Here is a 22,078-nt window from a genome sequence, read left to right as displayed (position 1 = left end):
TAGAACATATTATTCACACAACTATAACGGAAACTTAACCGTTCATAACACTTTGTAGATACAAAAACCAAGTGACGGCAACTATGACTTGACCTTATAGACACTCTTACGGTGTTCCCATCTCTTAAATGACAGCCAGAGATTCAGTCCTTCATGAACGAAAGGGATTACTAAAATAAACTTTACCCTGTAGATAGCCCAGGACTAACGATGGAACTAAAATAACTTCAATTGTTCCCATCTCTTAAACCCTTACCAACGTTTTTCAAGATACACTTTTTCTACCTACTTTGTAATTCCAAGAGTCGTTTTATATCTCTATATTTATAAAACAAAAAAACTAAAGATGGAACTAAAATAACTTCAATTGAAATTGCCAACATTTAATGATTCAAGTACACAGTTTCTCCTAGATTCACCTTCAAGTCTTGTCATCAGCTCTGTACTATTTCCTACTATATAGTTAGAAGCAACTGCTAACCCACAAGTAATGGTTAGAAACTGGACAAGCAAATTGTTATTTCCGCACGGCATAACCTTTCTTGTATCAGTTGGACTATTTACCAGGCCATAGGAAACTCTACATCCCAAAACTACCAGCTCCATGGCTGTACTGTACACGGGCAAAAAACATGGGCACCAACTATATCAACTATCAACAGTTCATCAACCAATGATACCAGCATTGCAATTCATATTGCTATATTAGGTCAAAGAATCCTGGGCAGTCTCAACCCCTTCGGTTGCATTGCCAGAAGATGCTGGAGAAGATTCTGAGATACAATTATGGCTAATTGAATTTTGTAGTTCTTCTATAAGCAATTTCTTGATTTTCACTCTCAAACTGGATGCCTCTTCAGGTCTGAACCATCGCTTGCTAAACTGTAAATTGATTATTATCAATCAATAAAACCCATTGCTTGAGATGAAATCATACTAAAAAAGTAAAACATGTAATACCATACCATATCTAAATCTTTCTTTTTCAGTCTTTCCGGCGCCTCTTCCATGAAACGCTTAATGAAGTACAATACAAAAAGACCACAATCATACTCGTTCTTCTGTTGGGGGACCTGGTGGGTAAAGTGCAACACAATCTGTAGTAATTAAAATCCCACAAATTTCAAAATTGAAGAAAAATCATCACTATGATTACTGAAACACCTGCATAAAATTTTTCTGTTTGTTTTTAGCATCAATTTTTAAGAACCTAACTTCAATGAGCTGGAGTGTTTTAAGGTTATGACCTAAAAGCACAAAGGTTAAAAGAGCTTTTTCTTGAAGCTGACAGAACTTGGTTTTATGGCTGTTCACCAAACAAGGTTCCAAAGAAGGATTTCACTCCTACAAAAGTGATCACTCAGAGAAAGTCTCAGGAATGACGCTATCAGCAATCTACTTTATCATGGATAGCAACAATCTATATAAGTGGTATGATTTGCTGCATATTCTAAAGGTCTAGCATTCATTTTGAAGAACAAATTATGAAAATAAGATATATCATCTTCAAACTACTATCATAGTATATCAAATGATCAATGGCACCATCTGGCTTGACTTGTATCAGTCGAGGTCTAATGTGGCTTAAGGAACCATGGGTTTAAAACAAAAAAACACTATAAATAGCACCTGATTCTAGATTTAGAGCACAATTACCGTGATGACTTGAGCTTCAATTCTACGAGAAAGGCACTTCCATATCCTGTCCGCAATTGAAACATCTGAGTAGACACAATCTCGATCCATATATTTCTTTTCTTCAATCAGATAGCTGCAGAGCATAATTTCATATCATGTTTACATTAATGATAAATGCCTGGAAGAAGTCAATCAGAACATGGCAAAACAAATGAACTAACAGAGTGGACTAGGGATGATCGAACTCTAGACCACTTAGTCATAGATGCTTTGATACCATGTCATGTATCAAACACCCCAAAAGCTTAAGTTGTTGGGTGAAGACACATGAATGGTTTTAAATTATATTTCTAATAATATGTAAAACGACAAATGCCCATTGCCAAATCTAAAGTAAGGTTACAAATATATAGACTTCTGTTATTTCCATTAACAAAATATATATTGAGATATACCCAAATACTTCAATACAAATGGTAAATCAAACCACAACATGATTCTTCTTAAATACAATGACTTCATCAAATTAGGTGCTTACAAACACTTGATCATATCTGCTGCTTATAACCCTCATCATGATTTCTTTTTAGAAAAACAGATATCAATCTTGCCAACCCTCCTAAACCAATGTCAAGAAATTATACCAAAACATTTTGATGAAGTGGCAAGATACTTTCAAGAGCTAATCACCAGATCATGGATGGAGTGGATATGCCACATTGTTAATGGGATACGATCATAACAAACATTTCTGAGTCTCACCTTTTAATATTGTCAAAAACTGATTGACTAGAGTGAAGACCCAAAGAATCCAAATGAAGTATGATTGGCCCCGATTCATCTCCTTTGTCCGGGATACAAATAATGATCAAGCTCCAATGAAGACTGAATACATGAAATAATTGTAAGCAATAAACCCAGAAATAGTAGAGGCAGATAAAATATAAATATTGTGCAGGAAGTGCAAATAATATCAGAGGGTTTTGCCATCATCATGGAAATTCTATTTTCTTTACAATTAAGGTCGTCCCTTCTCCTTTCAAGGGTCTATCTGAATAGAGAAAGACAATTCAGTACTTCTTGGTCGTGAGGATTTTATTTATTTCCCAAAGATAATAAAAGAAAAATGTCTTAAAAAAATTCTAATTTGAACTAAAATACAAGCATAAAAATAGTATAGAAGTTTACATTTAAACAACCCACATCTTTAATTTGTTCTGCTTACCAGATTTTCTGCACCCAATATTTCTTCCTATATGAATAATACTGTAAGGAATAAGTGATACTTAGAAAGTATATGCCAAAAAAAAATCTAACAGAGGATACCAATCCCTTAGAGCATCCACAAAAAGCCCGCCTAACCATGAGCTAACTAATGCAAACAAACAAAATGATCACACCCCAGGAGAAATTTGATTTCAGCCAGAGATTCCTGAAAAATGTGCCCTTGCTTTATATAATTTGATTTTTGTTTATCCTCATTCCTATTCTTCATCTTTTGTTTTTCCAGCAATACTAAATTTTAAAGTTAAGAAGACCAAATCACATTGAAAATGGTGATCCAACCAGATCTTAGTTAATCAGAGTCGTCCCTAGCATAGCAAAAATGATGTACTGGTGTTTGCTTAATGACTACCAGAAATGAATTTGAATGACTATGCAGAAAACACCTAGCAGGTCACTGAATGCCTTAAGCAGCAACCCTTTCCTTATTTAAATTATTAAATGGCCTTTTCATTAAAAGCCACCTTTATCTTAAAAACTGACAACTTTCCAACAATACATATACATATTTACAACTAAAAATGAACTTTTTTCCATATATAATGTACATGTGAAGCATGGACACAAACACCAGACATAACATGAACACGAATAAACAGAAACGGACAGTATCTAAAATACAGGACACTAGAACACCGCACATGCAAGTACATATGTAGATGTGCATGTCTTTGTTCGTATTTACACAGGAAGTGCATGAGTTGGGAACATTAGAGGTTGTATGGTCAACATTTGCTCCTCCCACTTGTGTTTTAACTTGATATGCCCTACATGTGCCGGGGTACATGAGTGAATGGAGAAGTGAGCATCATTCCAATGAAGAGTGTCAGAGACATTTCTTAACATTGTTTCAGGTTTTAACCAATTTATTTTCATTTTAAGGTACTTTTCTTGAAGTTATTTATAAAGCAAAATAAAATTTTGTACGAGTATTGTCCTCCAAGTGCTAAATGTTAAGTGTTGGCTAAGTGTCCAAGAAGTGTCTGCTGTGTGTCTATGTCAATAAACACTCTATTATTGCTTAAGGATTTTATTGCGGAGAAGTGTTGTATACGTGCCAATATTGGATACGTGCCTAACACTCTAACACATCAAGAAGTTTCCATGCTTCATAGATTACCCCAGATCATTCAGTTTATTTTTATTATTGCTTATGGATTTTATTGCGGAGAGGGGGGGGGGGTGGGGTGGAGGGGGGAGATGTTAATTCTCCAATGATTTATTTGTACATAGTAGATGAATGCAAATGCACAATAAGGTTAGAATGTTTCATTTGTGGATTTCCATCACTAGCATGCGCAACTGTAACCAAATGTTGCTCATTATTTCAGTTATGTTTTCACTTTCATTATTTGTTTTCATATTCTGTTTTCAAACTTAATTACAAAAAGGAAACATTTTTTCACTTTATTTCCTATTCTCAAAGTTTGTGAAGCAAACAATGAAAATAAAATGTTTCTTTTCCATTATAAAACGTCAAAAGCAGAAAACAGTGATATGGAAACCAAACAGGCCATTAATTAAACAATTTTTTTAATGTAATTTCATTAAAATTCAAATATCAAACAAGAGGGGTAGTACTAGCTGAAGTATTTAAACAAGGACAAATGTTTCTTCACAAGGATGGTTTTTTCTAACATGTGAATAGTATTTTCTTCAGATAGTAAACTAATTCTAAGGAAAAAGAATTTCCCACCATTAAGAAGAATTATTTACATAAGAAATTTCAATTCTAACAAGAAAACTTACTCCTCATGTATTGGAATCAAAACATATGCCTTCTGAAAAATATTTACACCCTTCCACCACCTTCTGAACTTCACAAAGATTGTCTCTCTGTCACTTTGCTAGATATTACAATGGAAAATAAATTAGAGCAGCATATACCAAATAAAGTACAAAGGGAATGTGAGGGAGATAGGAGGAGGAATTAACTTTGACAACAAAAGCATCTTTAATGATGAATCAAGAACCCACCTCAGATTTTCATAAATTTTTTGCCCCCTGTTACATTACTAACTATTCAAATGTTAAATAAATTGTTTTATAACCCACAATGGGTCCAACACTTTTCTAGACCCTACCATGCAGGAGTTTAGAGCATCAGGTTCACCTTTAATATTAGAAATATACGCATACACATTCATGTCATTATTCTTGAATTTCAGTACCTAACTCAACCCAAAAAACTAGCTTCTTAGGTAAGGATTGCCCAAGCATCTATAAGCATTATATGTGCCAATCTCTAGTTGATATGGAATCTCAATCAATGTTGTCAATGGCGGAGAGCCAAAAACATGTCATATTTGACAAATAATGATGGCGGATTATGGTGGAATATGGCAAATTATGGCGGGATATCAGCCATGGTGGAGAACCAAAAACCCGCCATGATATTCCACCATGGAGGATATTTGATAACACTGATCTCAAAACACACCTCACACCCAAGACTGGACATCGATTGTACAACTTATTTTAATATTTTTGAGTTTTTATTTGAGCACTTTTTTTTATTACATCGATTGTACAACTTATTTTAATGTCAGATCTAGGATAGACTCTGATACCATCTTGAATTAGGCTAGAAATAACTCAACCCAAAAAGCTAGCTGAAGTGTTGTCATCCCCAGAGTCGTCGAGTCTATGTTTTCATGGATGCCAGTCATGCCACTTTTTCATGAAACACTTTTTCATGAAACGATTCCAATGTTGGTCCCCAGCGTTAAGGGGAAACTGGACTAGAATCTGAGTCCAAGAGTTGTTGTGTCGTCCTTTTCCATAGGATATGACATCCTCTTCGGGCACTAACCATAGTTTTGATTTCTGAACAATTAACTGTGCAAGATGAAGATAACAGATACAAGAATGTGTACCGTTGAAAACAAAAACATGACCTGCGCAATAACTGCGCAAGATGAAGACAACCGATACAATAATGTGCCCAAACAGAATGGGTTAGCTATTAGCAATTTTCATGTGTATGGTGATGAATTACCTTACCTCAAAATGTACCTTCAAAATTATAACCCAAAACAAGTCTAGAAACACAAAAACGGAACCATTAACTTATCAACTATTAGTCAAATCAGTCAAAAGGCAAAGGGCTTAAATGTTTGAGATCAAACAATCAGCAATGCATTATATCATTAAGTTAAGGAGCCTGTGCACTGATAGAAAATAATCTCCGTGCGTCCGCATTAATACAGCCATAAATTTGAAGGAAGATGGTTAAGTACCTTGCAGGAAACAGCTTCTTTGAGCTTCTTGTAGAAATATGTATTGAAGAAATGGTAGTCAGATAAAGAACTATTTGTCAAAGATGCTTGCTGCTGCAAATATCTAACCAATTAAAAATGTCATAAGTAGAGAGCTAAAAAACTAAACATGCAAAATAAGTCGACTTTTCCATTTATATTCTCTTCTGGAAACTAAACATGCAAACTAGTTTTTTAGCTGTACTGCAGTATGATTAAAGTTTTTAGCATGACTATTCTAAAGGGACAAAAATAAAACAATGACATGATAAGTTCAATAGATAATAAGAGTTGATTGGAGTAAATAAGTTCAGCTATTCATGAAACAAGCTCAGTTAATTAAATGCTAGATGAAACTCATTTGTTTTATTAAACAACCAAGCTCGAGCTTGGCTTTAAGCTCAATTAAAAGCTTGTGAATAGGTCATGTGACTGTTTAGAGAGGGGGGATAAGAGAGAAATCTATATAGGAGACAATTGGTATAAATAATAATATTTTTTATTATATAATTGTATCGAGAGTGGTTAAGACCCAACAGGAAAGTGAGCTTACTGTTACAGATAACAATTTATGACCAGTTAATGATCACACAAGACAAGATAGGATTAGAAATGAAAGTATTATAGAGAAAGTTGGGAAAGTACCTACTGTGTAAAATATGGTAAACTCACCAAAAGGGTCCGGCTCCTCTAGAGTGAGTCCACTCACTCCTCTAAGGTAGTCCACTAAAGTAAGTCATCACACCATTGATTGAGTTGTTTTTAATTTATTGACTTTTCAAATTAGGTAATCACTATTAATGGAGTTGTTTTTAATTTATTGACTTTTCAAATTAGGTAATCACTATTAATGGCATGATGACTTACTTTACCCTTTAAAGTGAGTCGGCTCACTTTATAGGAGCCAAATCCTCACCTAAGGTTTAGGCAATTGTTGAGGTCGGGACATACAAACATGTACGGTATGTTTGTATCAAAATTTTCATAGGAAGAATAATGGAAGGATGGATTGCAGCAGGAAAAAGAAAGGTTTGTGTGTTTTGGATACTCACCGACATATGATGGAAGGGGAAACCGTCCCTCTACAGTAACATCAGTTTTCCTCACTCCTCACACAAGAAAACATGAATCTTGCCAACATTTTTACACTCTTCCAAAACTAAACTTTAATTTTGGTGGTCTGGCTTATATCATATATTAGTTATTACTGACCGTGTCTTTTAGTTTGTTAGACAAAAATAAATATTTATATTATATTATGCATAAAGAGTAAGACTAAAATTATAAACATAAATATTTATACTAGGTTTAATTATATATTAAAAATTAAACATGTATATCTTATATATAAGTAAAATGATAAAATAGTAATTCCTTAATATACTCATTCTCCTTTCTCTTACTTTTCCATTTATTTTCTCTTATTTTTCACTCAATCCAAACAACTAAAAAATCATTTCATTTTCCACTTATATTTTTTCATTTTCCACTTATATTCCTTCCACTAATTTTCATCTCTACATCCAAACAGAGCAGTAAGGTACACTAGATGGAAAATGGTATAATAGTCAAAGGACGAGAGAAACTAAGGAAAACTTTGCATCAAAGCATTAAGAAGGATTTGAGTTTAATAGTCAATCATTATACATGATCCATGATAGGACATGATGTCATGCCATTCTTTGAATTCATGTAGCTGACCTCATCTAATGCGAAAAATTGTTGTTGGTGGTGGTGGCATTTTAGTTCTATCTAGAGAAAGTTAATTACCTAATTTTATGTTCAAGATTCTTTTACCCTATTTCTCTTTCTATTGTTCATTTCATCTTCTATCATAAAAATGCCAACAAAATACTAAATTAATAATCTTAAAAATACTTCACGAAGAGATTTGATTATGGGAAAGAAACAAATCAAAGCCACACAACTAGCCAAACTCAAGCTTCATCTTTTAAACAAGCCAAGTGCAAGCTTTAAATTTATTTCGTTTAAATAAATTAGCCAAACTTGAGTATTGCCTTTTCGCAAACCAACAGCGCTCAGTTTGGCTGAACTTTTCACCCTAAGAGTAGGAACATCACTCTGGTTCACCAGTCACCGTTGCATTATCAAATCCTCAGTTGTTCCATTAAACTAGGAATAATCCCATAAAGGGCACAATGCCTCAGTGGAGCAGAATCCTAAGCCAGGGGGCAAAGGGAGGTAAAACTTCTTTGGCTAATAAAAGTGAAAATAGTGGACTCAAGTGTTTGACAGAAGCTGAGTTACAAGAAAAGCTAAGAAAAGGAAAATGCTTCCGATGCGAGAAGTTTGGCCCTAATCATCATTGCAAGAACAAGCAACATCAGATGATGCTAATGGGGAAGAAGAAAAAGAAAATTCTGAAAAAGAAAGGGATGTAAATCCTATCATTGTAAAAGAGGGAGGTGAGGCACAACTTTCCATGCATAGTATAGGCTAACTACTAAAACGTCACTCGAAGTATAGGGAGAAATGGGAGGAAGAAAGGTGGTAGGACTTGTTGATTGTGGAACCTCACATGATTTCATTTCCACACAGATAGTGACTGATTTGAATCTACTTGTTTCATCTTGGTAGGTACTCACGGTTAGTAGTTAGTTTAGCTTAGAAGGGTTAGTAGTTTGTTAGAAGGTTAGTTAAAGAGTTAATGAGGCTTGTTGCCTATTAATAAGAAGGAGTTAGAGTGAGTTGGTCATGCTTTGTATTTTGGAGAGCAATTGGGATTTGGGTATAGGGAGACTGTTGGGTCTCTCTCTTGTAATCTCTCTCTAATTCCCAGATTGGGAATTAGGGTTTTCATCAATAATACTTCCATATTTTCTGGGTTATATCATTGGTATCAGAGCACTGATTAAGGTGCCCTGGCCAAGAAGATCCTACTGTAAAAGATCAACAAGAAGCAGATGACTGGAGATTTTGTGAATCTGTTCTCACCAGAGGAAAAGAAAATATTGCAGAAGTTGCAGCAAGAAATCGCAGAGAGTAGAAGGGAACTCATGTCAATTAGAGAACAGATAAGAGAATTCAACGAGCGAAGACAGAAGAAGGAACAAGTAACGAGAGCAGTGGAGGCATCGCAGAGAGAATCTAAGGCCGCGTCGAAGAATTCGAAGATAGTGGCAGTAAAGGCAATTCAGGGGAAATCGGAGGTTGCAGTGATGGCTAACCAACCGAAACCTTTCAATCTTGAAGCAGCGGAGGAAGAGTGAAACCTTTCAACCTGATGCAAAAGCCAGGCCGACAGAAACCATCATGCGGCCACTGTGGAAGCCGCTACACGCAGTTCTTTGCAGGCTGGAGAAGACAGATTGATCGCGGGAAAACTTGCCAAACACGGCTGTTTGCATGCCGGAAATCGCCAAACGTCCTTGGGCGAAACAACCGAACTGCAAGGCTTTGTGGGCAACGACAACGGAGGAGTTGGCCGTCATGCGTCGAGCACCAACGGCAAAGAGAGAGAGAACGAAATAGAGTGGTGTCCTCTTCGGTCAAGATGGGAGGCCAAACGGCCATCGGCTAAACCACCAGACCTTGACGTCAAGGGAGGTGGAAGTCGGGCCCATGTACACGGTGTGTCGAGGGAGCCCCGCAGCTTTCCCTGCCTTGGACTGGGGCAGCATGCCCTCACCCTAAATTTTTTGTAACAAAAAAAATAATAATTAAAGGGGTGATGCAAGGGGGAAGAGGCCTAAATAACTTACCGTATGTAGAAGTTCATAATAGTTGATGATAAATAGCCTTCAGGGGCAAGGCAATCTGTGTCTTTGTAACAAATTTCTACACACTCTGGATCATCTCTGTGCCATCATAAAGGAAAGTTATTAGATCATACATCATGCATTAGACACGGCAAAATACAGTTAAAGGACGGTGTTCTAGTATTACTGTTTAGAAGTACCTTGATGGAAAATAGATCTTAGCTTCTTTCAAGCTGAAAAGAGACACGTAAAGAATTTCAGTCATATTACCAAAGATGAAATATATAAATAAATAGATAAAGAAAGAAAAGCAATCAAACTCTCTTACTATTCAGAAAGTTTATTTTCTGTGTTCTCCAAAATAAGAGGTTCATCATCGTCATCGTCATCATCGTCAAGAACAATGGGCTGACCCTGTTCAAAACAGGTCATATATAACTTATCACTAGTAAGTAATTAGTAAAGCAAAAATGATGTCTTAAATCATCAACAGACTACTGATCAAATTAGGGCTTGTCTAACTAACAATTACAAGTTACAACTGCTAAAGGTTAAAAGCTAACAACAAAAGATGAATGGATAAATCAGAAAATGTGGACATACATTCCTGGACCTTGAGCCATCTGATTGCATTGTCTGAAAAGCATCCTTCCTACGAGGTGGGGAGAAAGAAATTAAGAATCCAACATTATGAATTTATGCGCTCAGAAAACCTGATGAACTCACAGAAATGCTACTGGTTTATTGAAGAAAACAGAGACTCAATCCTCAAGTTCTGAGGTTGAATTCTCAGGAATTACACAGAAGAATCAAGAACACTACAAGAACCCTAGCCTCTGGAATTCGAGATCCAGAATCTCCCAAATCCTAACCAACTGAAAAACTGCCTCAACTGAATGACCCAATCCCTATTTATACTAATTGCTAGCTGTCTAACAGAATTGTATTGCTGACATCAGCATAACAGCTAAGCAGCTATATTAGAAGTAACCTTCTAAGGCTTACTTCCCTTATGTTTCCTAGTATATACCTTTGTAAACCTAGACTTAGGTATTTTAGGTATAAAACTATCATCAATACCCCCCCCAGAAGTACCACCTTGTCCTCAAGGGGAAAGGTGGGAAAAGCTTCATGAATCTTCTCAGCTGATTCCCAGCTATTCTCACAAGCAGGAAGGGACTGCCACTGAATAAGCACTTCCACAACTCCCTGGGTTAATTCTCTGACAGCAAGCACTTCCTCCGGTTCAACCAGCAGCTCATGGTCCTCAGTCAAAACAGGAGGCAAGTCCTGAACTTGGAAACCAGTACCAATTGCTTTCTTGAGTAAGGAGACATGGAAAACTGGATGTATGCGACTGGTAGGAGGCAAATCCAATCTATAAGCAACAGTACCAATCCTAGCAGCCACAGGAAAAGGGCCATAAAACCTAGGACTGAGCTTCTCATTAAGCTTCTTAGCTAGGGATCTTCTTCTATAGGGCTGAAGCTTGAGATAAACCAAGTCCCCCACTTGATATTCAACATCCCTCCTTGATTTGTTAGCAAATTTCCTCATCATGTCTTGGGACTTCAAAAGATTAGCTCTCAAATCCCCTAATAGTTCATCCCTGTCAGCTTGTAACACATTCACAGCCTCCAACTTAGAAGGAATTGTAGTGCCATGGAGTAGCAAAGGGGGGTCCCTCCCATAAAGAGCCTGAAAAGGAGACATTTTTGTAGACCTATTGTAGTTGCTATTAAACCAAAACTCAGCCCAAGGTAAGCAAGTAACCCACTGTTTTGGTCTAGAGCCAGTCAAGCATCTAAGATAAACTTCAAGGCATCTATTCACAACTTCTGTCTGGCCATCAGTTTGGGGATGATAGGCAGAGCTATACTTCAGTTTAGTCCCTGAAAGTCTAAACAATTCTTTCCAGAAGCTACTCAGGAAAACTGAATCCCTATCAGAAACAATAGTAGTAGGAAAACCATGAAGTCTCACCACTTCTTGTAAGAAGGCAGCAGCTACATCAGGAGCTGTGTAGGGGTGACTGAGAGGAACAAAATGTGCATACTTTGTCAACCTATCCACCACCACTAAGATAGTGTCCTTCCCTTTAGACTTAGGAAGCCCACCAATGAAGTCCATGGACACATCTGTCCACACTTGAGTGGGAATAGGCAAGGGTTGAAGTAATCCTGCAGGAGACAAGTTATCAACCTTGTTCTGCTGACAAACTTCACATTGAGCCACAAAATCCTTGATGTCCCCTTTCATTCCCTCCCAATAAACCACTGCAGCCAACCTCCTATAAGTTCTGAAAAAACCAGAATGTCCTCCAACCAAAGAAGCATGGAATTCCTTGCACAAGATAGGAATCTTGTTAGAGAGTTTAGGCAAAACCAACTTGCCTTTGTAATACAATCTGTGGTCTCTCAAGGTGTATCCCCTATGAGAATCAGGATCCACAATCAAATCCTGCATAATAGCCTGTAATTTATCATCTTGCATGAGTTCAGCTTGCCATTCCTCTAGATCATTAACCTTAATGACTGATAGTGCGCAATAAGAACTTCTCCTGGACATTGCATCTGCTGCTGAATTGTCCTTCCCAGGCTTGTATTGAATCTCAAAATCATAACCAGCCAGTTTGGAAATCCATTTAAACTGTTCCTCCCCCAGCACTTGTTGTTCAGTAAGGAACTTAAGACTCTTTTGATCAGTTCTGATTATAAAATGCCTACCCATGAGATAATGCCTCCATCTCTGAACAGCTCTCACCACAGCCATCAATTCTCTCACATAAACTGACTTGGCCTGACTCCTATCAGATAAGGTTGCACTCCAAAAAGCCAAAGGTTTGCCTTCTTGAGATAAAACTGCCCCTAAACCAGTTCCAGATGCATCAGTTTCCAGGACAAATACCTTGGAAAAATCTGGAACAGCAAGGGAAGGTAATTCAGTGAGAGCTTGCTTCAAGGCTTCAAAAGCCTTTTGTGGATCTGCTCCCCATAAGAAGCTGTCTTTCTTGAGTAACTGAGTCAATGGCCTGGCAATTTTGCCATAATCCCTTACAAATCTCCTGTAATATCCAGTGAGTCCTAGGAAGCCTCTTAAACTCTTCAAATCCTTAGGTACTGGCCACATCCACATTGCCTCAAGTTTCTTTGGGTCAGCAGCTACTGTTCCAGCAGAGAGTATATGGCCCAAATACTCAATTTGTTGCCTGCCAAACACACTTTTCTTTCCATTGATCTTTAGATCTTGCTGCTCCATCAATTGTAGTACTTGAGTGAGGTGAAAAACATGTTCTTCCATAGTGAGGCTGTAAACCAATATGTCATCAAAGAAAACCAAAGCATACTTCCTTAAGACTGGCCTCAGAACCTCATTCATTAGTGCTTGGAAAGTGGAAGGAGCATTAGTTAGTCCAAAAGGCATTACTATGAATTCATAATGCCCTTCATGAGTCCTAAATGCTGTCTTCTCTACATCCTCAGCCTTCATCATGATTTGGTGGTAACCAGATTTCAGGTCTATCTTGGAAAACACCCTAGCTGGGCCAATCTCATCCAACAGCTCATCTATCACAGGAATAGGAAATTTATTGGGCACTGTCACCTTATTTAATGCCCTGTAATCCACACAAAATCTCCAGCTTCCATCCTTCTTCCGAACCAAGATCACCGGGCTGGAATAAGGACTAATGCTAGGCCTTATTATGCCTGCATTCAACATCTCAGCTACAAGCTTTTCTATCTCATTCTTTTGATAATGGGGATATCTATAAGGCCTGATATTAGGAATTTGAGCCCCCTCTTTCAGGTGTATGGCATGATCATGCCTTCTATTAGGAGGTAACTCTGTAGGAGAGGCAAACAAAGTAGGGAATTGCTGCAAAACTGTCTTTAATTCAGCTGGTGTCTCCTCAGCAACTGCTTCTTCTTTCTCTAGCAGCTGGTAATGTAACATATATCCCTCCCCTTGCTGCTGTATTGTTTTGACAAAAGAGTTCATGGATACCTTTTTCTTCAAAAGCTCAGGTTCCCCTCTTAACTTCACTTTCTGGTTTCCTAACTTGAATTGCAGGGTGAGCTTCTCAAAGTTGGCCTTAATATCTCCCAACCCAGCGAGCCATTCCAGCCCCAAAACCACATCTACTCCTTTCAAATCAAAAAGATAGAAGTCCTGAACCACTTCTATGCCTTGTATCTGAATTCTTACCTGTTTGCAAACTCCTTTTCCCTCCACCTTATGCCCATCCCCAACCTCTACAGTGTATGTGGAAGTAGTGGTGACAACAAGTCCCAATTTCCTAGCTATAGCTCCTGAAATGAAGTTATGAGTTGCCCCACAATCTACAAGAACTATAATTCTGGTTCCCAACAACCCTCCCCACACCTTGAGGGACTTTCTTGTGGAAATTCCCTGTATACTGAGCAATGAGAGATGCTTGTACTCCAACACCTCTTCTGAATTTTCGAGCAACAACTCATATTCCTCCATATCAGCTCCCTCTTCCCCCTCAGCCAGCAACATGACTCTAAATTGCTTGTTTTTGCACACATGATTCTGACCAAACTTCTCCTCACACCTGAAACATTCTCCTTTCCTAATCTTTTCCCTCATCTCCTCACTTGTTAGCCTCCTAAATGGGTTGCCTCTATGTGTTTTATTAACAGACTTGTCATTAACACTTCCACTAGAGGAATTTGACCCCTGTGTTACTGAATTTCCTCCACTCTTCACACCAGATTCAACTGTAACAGTTTTATGATAAGTTGAAGGTTTAAAATTGGACTTGTAGGAGTTATTATACCTGGCAGAACCATTGGTTCCAGCTTTGCTCACTGCCATATTCTTCTTTTCCACCATCAAAGCCTTCCTTACCATAGCAGCTAGTGTGTCAGGTTCATAGAGCTTGATTTCTGCTGAAATCTCCTCCTTTAAGCCATTGACAAATATGTCCATGAAGTTTTCTTCACCCACTCCTCTCAGCATTCCTGCAAACCTTTCAAACTGCTCCACAAACTCCTCTACACTCCCTTCTTGCTTGAGTGCCAAGATTGCTGCAAAAGGATTTGAAGCTGCTGCAAGTTGGAACCTGGCTAGCAGTGCTTCCTTGAACTTGTCCCAAGTTGTGGCAGTGTTGCTGGTTTCCCACCATTGATACCAGCTAAGTGCTTTTCCATCCAATGCAACCATAATTGCTTGGACCTTTTCTTCTTCAGTAGCTCCCTTAAGCTTGAAGTACCTTTCCAATTTCTGAATCCAACTATAGGCATCTTCATCTCCTTGGAAAACTGGAATCTCCAATTTCCTCCATCGCTCAGTGTGAGAAACCTCAGAACGCAACTCATTCACTGTATCTCCTTGAACATCACCTTCACTCACTGTTCCTTCGATCGTTTTCTCCTCCCCTGTTCTGCGATGAAATTTCCCTGTGCGTTCTTCGCTCCCTTTCTCACCGTCACTCTTCGCAGCAAGATTCTCCACAATCTTCTCCAATGCGCGAAACCGCTCCTCAGTTCTCTCGCGCTCAATCGCGCGCTCCCGGCGCTCTTCCTCTCGAATTCGACGATCCTCTTCTCTGTCGCGACTCATCAACTCGATGAGTCTCTCGATTGCATCAACACGAGACTCCATTCTACTAGCAACCATAGAATGGTACCACAGCTCCTGGATGGAGCTCTGATACCAATTGATGAACTCACAGAAATGCTACTGGTTTATTGAAGAAAACAGAGACTCAATCCTCAAGTTCTGAGGTTGAATTCTCAGGAATTACACAGAAGAATCAAGAACACTACAAGAACCCTAGCCTCTGGAATTCGAGATCCAGAATCTCCCAAATCCTAACCAACTGAAAAACTGCCTCAACTGAATGACCCAATCCCTATTTATACTAATTGCTAGCTGTCTAACAGAATTGTATTGCTGACATCAGCATAACAGCTAAGCAGCTATATTAGAAGTAACCTTCTAAGGCTTACTTCCCTTATGTTTCCTAGTATATACCTTTGTAAACCTAGACTTAGGTATTTTAGGTATAAAACTATCATCAAAACCCCATAAGAGCCTAAGCTAAAACCATATCGGCCACCATAATCAGCGTAAGTAGAAAAGGGTAAAGAATTGGAAATCTAATCAATAGTTTTCTGTAGCAGGTGATGATCAATTGATAATGTTTAAGATAATAAGTTAACCTTCAATCTGACAGAGAAAATCATAAAAGTACTAATTTGAGGATAAATAATCATACATCACAATTTAACTTCACATATCAATCTCTCCTTCTCTCACTAAATATATATATATACATATATATCTATACTTGTTTTTAGTATGCACTCATCACTCATTGAAAATATTTAAAGGAAAAGAGAAATCGTAAAATCAAGAAAAAAATAAAACATAAACCATATCCATTAGCTGAGACACTAAAATAGCAGACATAAGTATTCATAATTCATCCTTTGGCCATCCAATATAGCACTTGAACTCTTTACAATACTTGAAAATGCCTGAGATAATTCTTCTCAGTCTCAGACTCTCAGCCCTTATTAATTAACATTGAAGGATCACAATACAAACCCCTAACAAAGATAACTCCTAAATTGTAGGGTAAGAGATAAAGATATTGTTAAAACATATGAAAATTAATTTATAATATTTTCATTGTATCGTAATGTAATTTAAAGTAACATTGATTATCTCTCAGGATTAGTTTCCATATTTCCTAATTTATCATGATTTGTTTGCCTTTTTAATTATGATTAAGAGTCAAGTATTAGTATAAATAAGGACCAATGTTTTGTCTTGAACAATAACATCCATGATCCAACATATCATTCATATCAATATAATTGTATTATGCTAGCGGACCAGTAATCAAAAGAGTACTACATGAAACATAAAAGGAATGGGGTGGATAGGGAGGAGCCCATCTGAGAGGTTAAGAGGTAGTTATAAGTAGTGGAGTCAGTTTAATAGTAGTGGAGACAGTTATTTGTAGTGGGGGTCAGTTTAGGATCAAGGGGATGGTATCCATGTATATTGGTACCAAAGGAATTGAGCGGTAGGTAGTTATTACGTAAGTAGATTATCAGGAGAGAAGCAGGAAAACATATTGCTCTTTCAGTTGTTATGACTGATGATCCTTGTTCCACAACGGTTCAAGGCTAAAATCAGTGTTTTGGTAATAAAATCTCTATCATTTCTGCACTTCCTTTTTTACACTAGCATCTGAGCCTTTCACCATGTGTCTCAGCTTCAAACGGGCAGCGCACTTGGTGACACAAGCATTGCAGTGCTCACAGGATTAGTCAAAGGGCTAGTGCACAACCAACATTTACAAGTGTGGGAGTTTATGATATTTTGGCTCTCCAACTACAACAACTAGCTTTTGTGTATGGTTCTCACTAGGTTTATGACTCTAAAGTATTCCTTTTCCTCCCTCTATATTTAAAGGACAATATCCTATAACAACAACATGGTATGTGAGTGGTAATATCCTCTGTAACTTGTCCCTCACTATTTTGTTGCCAAGCTCCCTAAAAGGTAGAACTCTACCGTAATCTTTTTTTTCCTCTCTTATCGTGCACAAGTTTCTACCATCCTTTCTCAAGTTCTCTCTGATAGTGTGTTTTCTTGCCTGCCGCTTCCACCGCCTATCTCAGAAGTCTTAGATTAGTTAGTCTCACTATCGTGTCTCCTTCTAGCAACTTCAGTAGACTTTCAAGCCTCCATTGGCTTTTCTCCTAGATATTACATGTAATTTTAACTTGGACATGGCTACCCCAGATGAATTATGGCCCCCACTGTTCCAAGTGCATTTGGCCCTAGCTTTTCTCCCATTTGTGGTCTGCACTCAAATTTTGTCTCAATTGCAGTCTGGCCATAGTGTATCATAGGTGCAGTTTGACCCCAGCTATTGTCCCAAAAATGCAATCTAGCACACATACATTTTGATACGTCCTACATGCAGCTTGGCTCCAGCTTCTGTCCAAGTTTACTACTATCCAAGTCTTGTTTTGTGGAGTCCACATACATTTTTCATTTTACGGAGTCCCTATTTGCATATATATTACGATTTGTTTCCTTATTTGATTAAGATTAAGAGTCGAGTGCTGGTATCAATAAGGATTAGTATTTTGTCTTCAATAATAATATCCAACATATCATTCACATCATATCAATGTAATTCTACAATTCTAAGGATTACTTTTTCCTCCCTCTACATCTAATGAACCAAATCCTATAACTTCTGCAAATATTATCTATAACAACTAACAATAGCCCTGAGTATTCAACAATAATTGCGAAGTTGCAGACTGCCAAAAGCAACTAGAAAAGTGACTGTTTATTTCCTATCAAAATCCCATTTGCAAGGTTAAGTATGGTTTGTACAGGAACTACAATGTTTGGCAACTTTTTCCCTTTTCAAAACCAATTCCGTGGTGAATAGAATTGATTTTGAGAGAAATGAAAAAATTTAGCTTTTCCATTCAATTGAATAAATTCAATGTATGGGATTGGGACCCACAATACATATCCATAATTACTTCAAAAGTGATTTTGCTTTACCATCCGAACAAAATCAATTCTTTTAAAGACATTTAAATATCATTCCCAAACACAAATCAAACTTTTTAACATCAATTATTTCAAAATCAATTCTTTCAAAACCAGTTTTACCAAAATCTAAAACTTACGGACCTTTAATCCTTAAGAATTGCGTTAAAGGTCAAGCATTGGCTTTTCGATGTCCGAAGTTCAAATTCCAATTGAAGCAAGTGGAGGGAGATAAAAAAACCCTCGGTGCTTTTGGGTGAATGGACTAACCTTCATTGTGTACCCCAAATTACACATAGATCCTACCCTGAATATAAAAGGCTGGCTACACAACCAGTGAAATGAAGGATACCCTGGGGAAAATCTAGTAAATTGGCATACTATAAAAAATGCACTACATCAGGTTTATGCAAAGTAAAAGATATATGTCAAGTGAACTAACAATTGAAAATGACTAAATGAAGTGCATAAGTTAAACTCAAAATCATATGATAATGTTACCATTCTAAAGGATTGGAATGAAAACCATAATGAAAATGTTTTCCCGTACCCTTTTGGGTAGCGTCTTGACAGGTGTCTGTCAAGTTTCTGCAGGGAGATAGCGGAAGTTGCTCTTGAAATTTTATCATCATAACCACGCTTGGAACGACTGCTAGGGCATTGAAATGGAAACTGTCTTGAAGATGATCGCTGCCTCTTTCTTCCTTTAGGTTCTCGATCGTCACGTATTATCTGGCTGTTGCAATGTTTCAAATTACTCTGCTTCTGCTTAGTAAATTAAAGTCAGAAACACTAATATCAGAGAAGATAGAAAGGAAAACTAGGGCATTTAATTAATGATGCAAAGGACCTTACATCATCTTTAATTTTCTTCATAAAACAAGATGCAAAAGTGGATTGTGGCTGTGCTTGAGATGACACATTCTCGTGTCTCAAGTCGTAAGACACGCCTACAAAAACATTCAGTCTCTTAGTATCCAACAAACAAGTAATTTAATCACGTGGCAGCCAGCTTAACAGAAATATCGCGCTAAACTCCGTGTTTCCAATGTTGATATTCCTAATCTAGTAAATAGTAATGACAAAACTTTTCTATCTTGACCAAGAGCGAACAAAAATGACACGTGGTAAACCATACCCAATATTTTCCTTTGTTTTCATAAGAATCATTAATTAATAGATAAGCCCGTAACCGTTATCATAACCCCACAAGGACATTTGCATTAAAATATAGTTCGAAACCATTTTCAATATCCTCTTTCTGGTAGCAATCATATTCATATAATACCATCAGGTTCCCTACTAGCACCAACAGTTACTTCCAAGTTTCAAACCACCCATTTCTTTTCTCTCCACTCAATCCTAAATCATTATCAAGTAAAACAAATGCAATCCTAAATACTCCAAGGTCCACCGATAATAGAAATTGCTACACGGCTGCATGCTCACCATCAGCAACTGAGCTTGTACCTGCTTGTTCGGCCTTCTTCTGCTCTTTCTGTTCTACAAAGGAATACCAAGCAACATAGCAACATAAGCAATTAAACTGAGAACAAAACCAAAGCAACCAAAAGTACAATGCAGCCACAGAACTGAAGAAATGTGGAAGAAAAAAGCATGTTTGAAATCAACAATTGAAAAAAGTAGTTCAGATTATCACACAAAAAATGAAAACAGAAAAACAACCTAAATCAATTCCTCCAAAATAGAGAAGAAGAGAAATAGGAAAAACTGTTTGCTAGGCATAAGAAGAAGCAGAACCTTGGGACGAGGGTTAGCTTCACGGCGGCTGAGCTCTTCTTCGAATCGTTCGATGGCGGAGAGAAGTTTGGCACCACCGTCGGGCAAGTTTTTTCCTGTATTTTGGTAGGTATTCTTCCTTCTGGCAATGTTTTCCCTGAGTTGGTGATCTGTGAGGGAGTCGAGGCCGCCGCCAAAGGAGGCCGAGTGTGGCGGCTGATCGGAGGCCATCGGCGGCTCCACCACCAACACCGCCGGCGGCGTGTTGTCGATGAGGGAGTTCCAGTCAATATTGAGAGGGCGTTTCTGCTGCTGTTGTTCCTCCATGCATTGAATTGAAATTAACTGTTATGTGTAATTTGTGTGTGACTCACTCACTCACTCACTCGTAATCCTAATTAAATCCCTAACAAATTGTGAGTGTGTCTGAGACTGAGAGAGAAGAGAAGAGAGGGGAGAGATTGAAGACGAAAATTGACGCCGCACAATCAGCTTCGACGGCGCTAATTTGTGTGCGTCAAACTCAACTCGTGGTGGGGAACTCTCTTTCTCTCTCTCCACTGCTTCTGCCCTCCACTTCTCGTCTGCTTTCTACATAATTATTTTGGGAATCATCATTTCCTTCTTAATATATAAATTTTTCTTATTACAAATGTCAAAAATCAACATACTGCCCTAAGGTATAGCAAAGTTTGTAATGGTTCAGCTGGGTGTGTATCAAAAATGATTTATTGGGCCTTTCCACTTAATAAAATTTTAGAATATCGGGAATTAGTCTCATGATTTCGAACGGTTTGAATACCTTTAGGAAAAAAATCAAGGCTTAATTGCACTTTTGGTCCCCCAACTATTGCCTTCCTGCGAAAATCGTCCCCAAATTTCAAAATTAGCAAAAAAACGTCCTCCAACTATACACGTCGTTGCACTTTTGGTTTTCCGTCCAACTTCCGTCCAAAACTTAACAGATTGCTGGAAAATAAAATAAAAAATTCAAAAACCCAAGTATTGATTGGTTCTTCATCTTTTTCAAACTTCTTCATCATTAAATCTTATAAAACCCAGAATCTTCATCTTCATAAAACAAAACCCATAAAAAAAAATTTTTATAAAAAAATCTACAAATCCATGTTCCCCCATTTCAAAAATACCTCTTCCCGTCTCTCTTCTCCACCACATCCTCTTCTTGCTCCCTCCCTCACCTTTCCTCACCCACTTCCCTTGTTGTTGTTGCCGGAAGTTCGCAGAAAAAGAAGAAGACGGGGTCGATGGCGAATTGGAACAGTATGATGACGAAACAGAGACTGAAGACGAGGATTTGGAAACAGGAAGAGGCGAATTTGAAGATGCACAAGTTGTTGGTCGCAGATCTACATGCTCCGTCGCAGATCGAAGCAGTATAGGTTTAGATCAATGGATGGGTCGACTTCGCCGAGGAGGTGGGGGACGGCGTTGCGCTGGTGGGGTGAGATCTTGTTGGTTGTGATTTCAGGTATGAAGTTGAAAGTCTTTGGATCTGGGAAAGTTGGAGTCTTTGGACCTGAAGAGATTAGAAACTGCAGAAGCTTGAAGATTCTTGACCTCTCCATAAATTTTATCTCAGGTGGAATACCTCAAAGTTTGGGGAAACTTTCAAATCTTGAAGAGCTTATGCTGAGTAACAACAACATCTCTGGTTCAATACCACCTGCTCTTTCCAATCTCACAAACCTCATGCAGTTGCAGTTAGATACAAATCAGCTATCAGGTTCAATTCCACCTGAGCTTGGGAAGTTGACAAAGCTAACAGTGTTTTTTGCTTGGCAGAACAATCTTGAAGGTAGCATTCCATCAACATTGGGAGATTGTGGAAGCCTTGAGGCTTTGGATTTGTCATACAATACACTC

The 22,078-nt window shown here is 37.9% G+C and overlaps 1 protein-coding gene across 3 annotated transcripts; it reads right to left on the bottom strand.

Annotated features, from left to right (window-relative positions):
* Positions 1 to 347: 347 nt before the first annotated feature.
* On the bottom strand, positions 348 to 20,816 carry LOC130711323 (ubiquitin-like-specific protease 1D). Of its 3 annotated transcripts, none has more exons than XM_057560886.1 (14): positions 20,216 to 20,816; positions 19,904 to 19,952; positions 19,310 to 19,404; positions 19,005 to 19,219; positions 10,502 to 10,550; positions 10,227 to 10,312; positions 10,099 to 10,131; positions 9,902 to 9,997; positions 6,162 to 6,264; positions 4,672 to 4,769; positions 2,401 to 2,523; positions 1,657 to 1,771; positions 966 to 1,097; positions 348 to 882 (listed from the first exon to the last, which is right to left on the bottom strand). In XM_057560886.1, exons 1-14 carry the CDS (start codon positions 20,519 to 20,521, stop codon positions 706 to 708), a joined length of 1,677 nt encoding a protein of 558 aa, XP_057416869.1. In that variant the 5' UTR covers positions 20,522 to 20,816; the 3' UTR covers positions 348 to 705. The 3 variants fall into 3 exon arrangements, with proteins under 3 accessions (XP_057416869.1, XP_057416870.1, XP_057416871.1); XM_057560887.1 differs by having other exon boundaries at positions 19,925 to 19,952; XM_057560888.1 differs by having other exon boundaries at positions 966 to 1,073; positions 20,216 to 20,814.
* Positions 20,817 to 22,078: the final 1,262 nt, after the last annotated feature.

The sequence above is a fragment of the Lotus japonicus genome, chromosome 4 (genome assembly GCF_012489685.1).
Source record: "Lotus japonicus ecotype B-129 chromosome 4, LjGifu_v1.2".
Taxonomy (NCBI): domain Eukaryota; kingdom Viridiplantae; phylum Streptophyta; class Magnoliopsida; order Fabales; family Fabaceae; genus Lotus; species Lotus japonicus.
The sequence above is the reverse complement of the archived record's forward strand: the minus strand, read 5'-3'. Positions and strand labels throughout refer to the sequence as shown.

Coding starts and splice junctions, on each gene's coding strand:
- LOC130711323 (XM_057560886.1), bottom strand. CDS start 20,521: ATGGAGGAACAACAGCAGCAGAAACGCCCTCTCAATATTGACTGGAAC. Junction 4,770..6,161: donor AAGAAGCTGTTTCCTGCAAG/GTACTTAACCAT, acceptor TGTAATATCTAG/CAAAGTGACAGAGAGACAAT. Junction 1,098..1,656: donor TTGAAGCTCAAGTCATCACG/GTAATTGTGCTC, acceptor TAATTACTACAG/ATTGTGTTGCACTTTACCCA.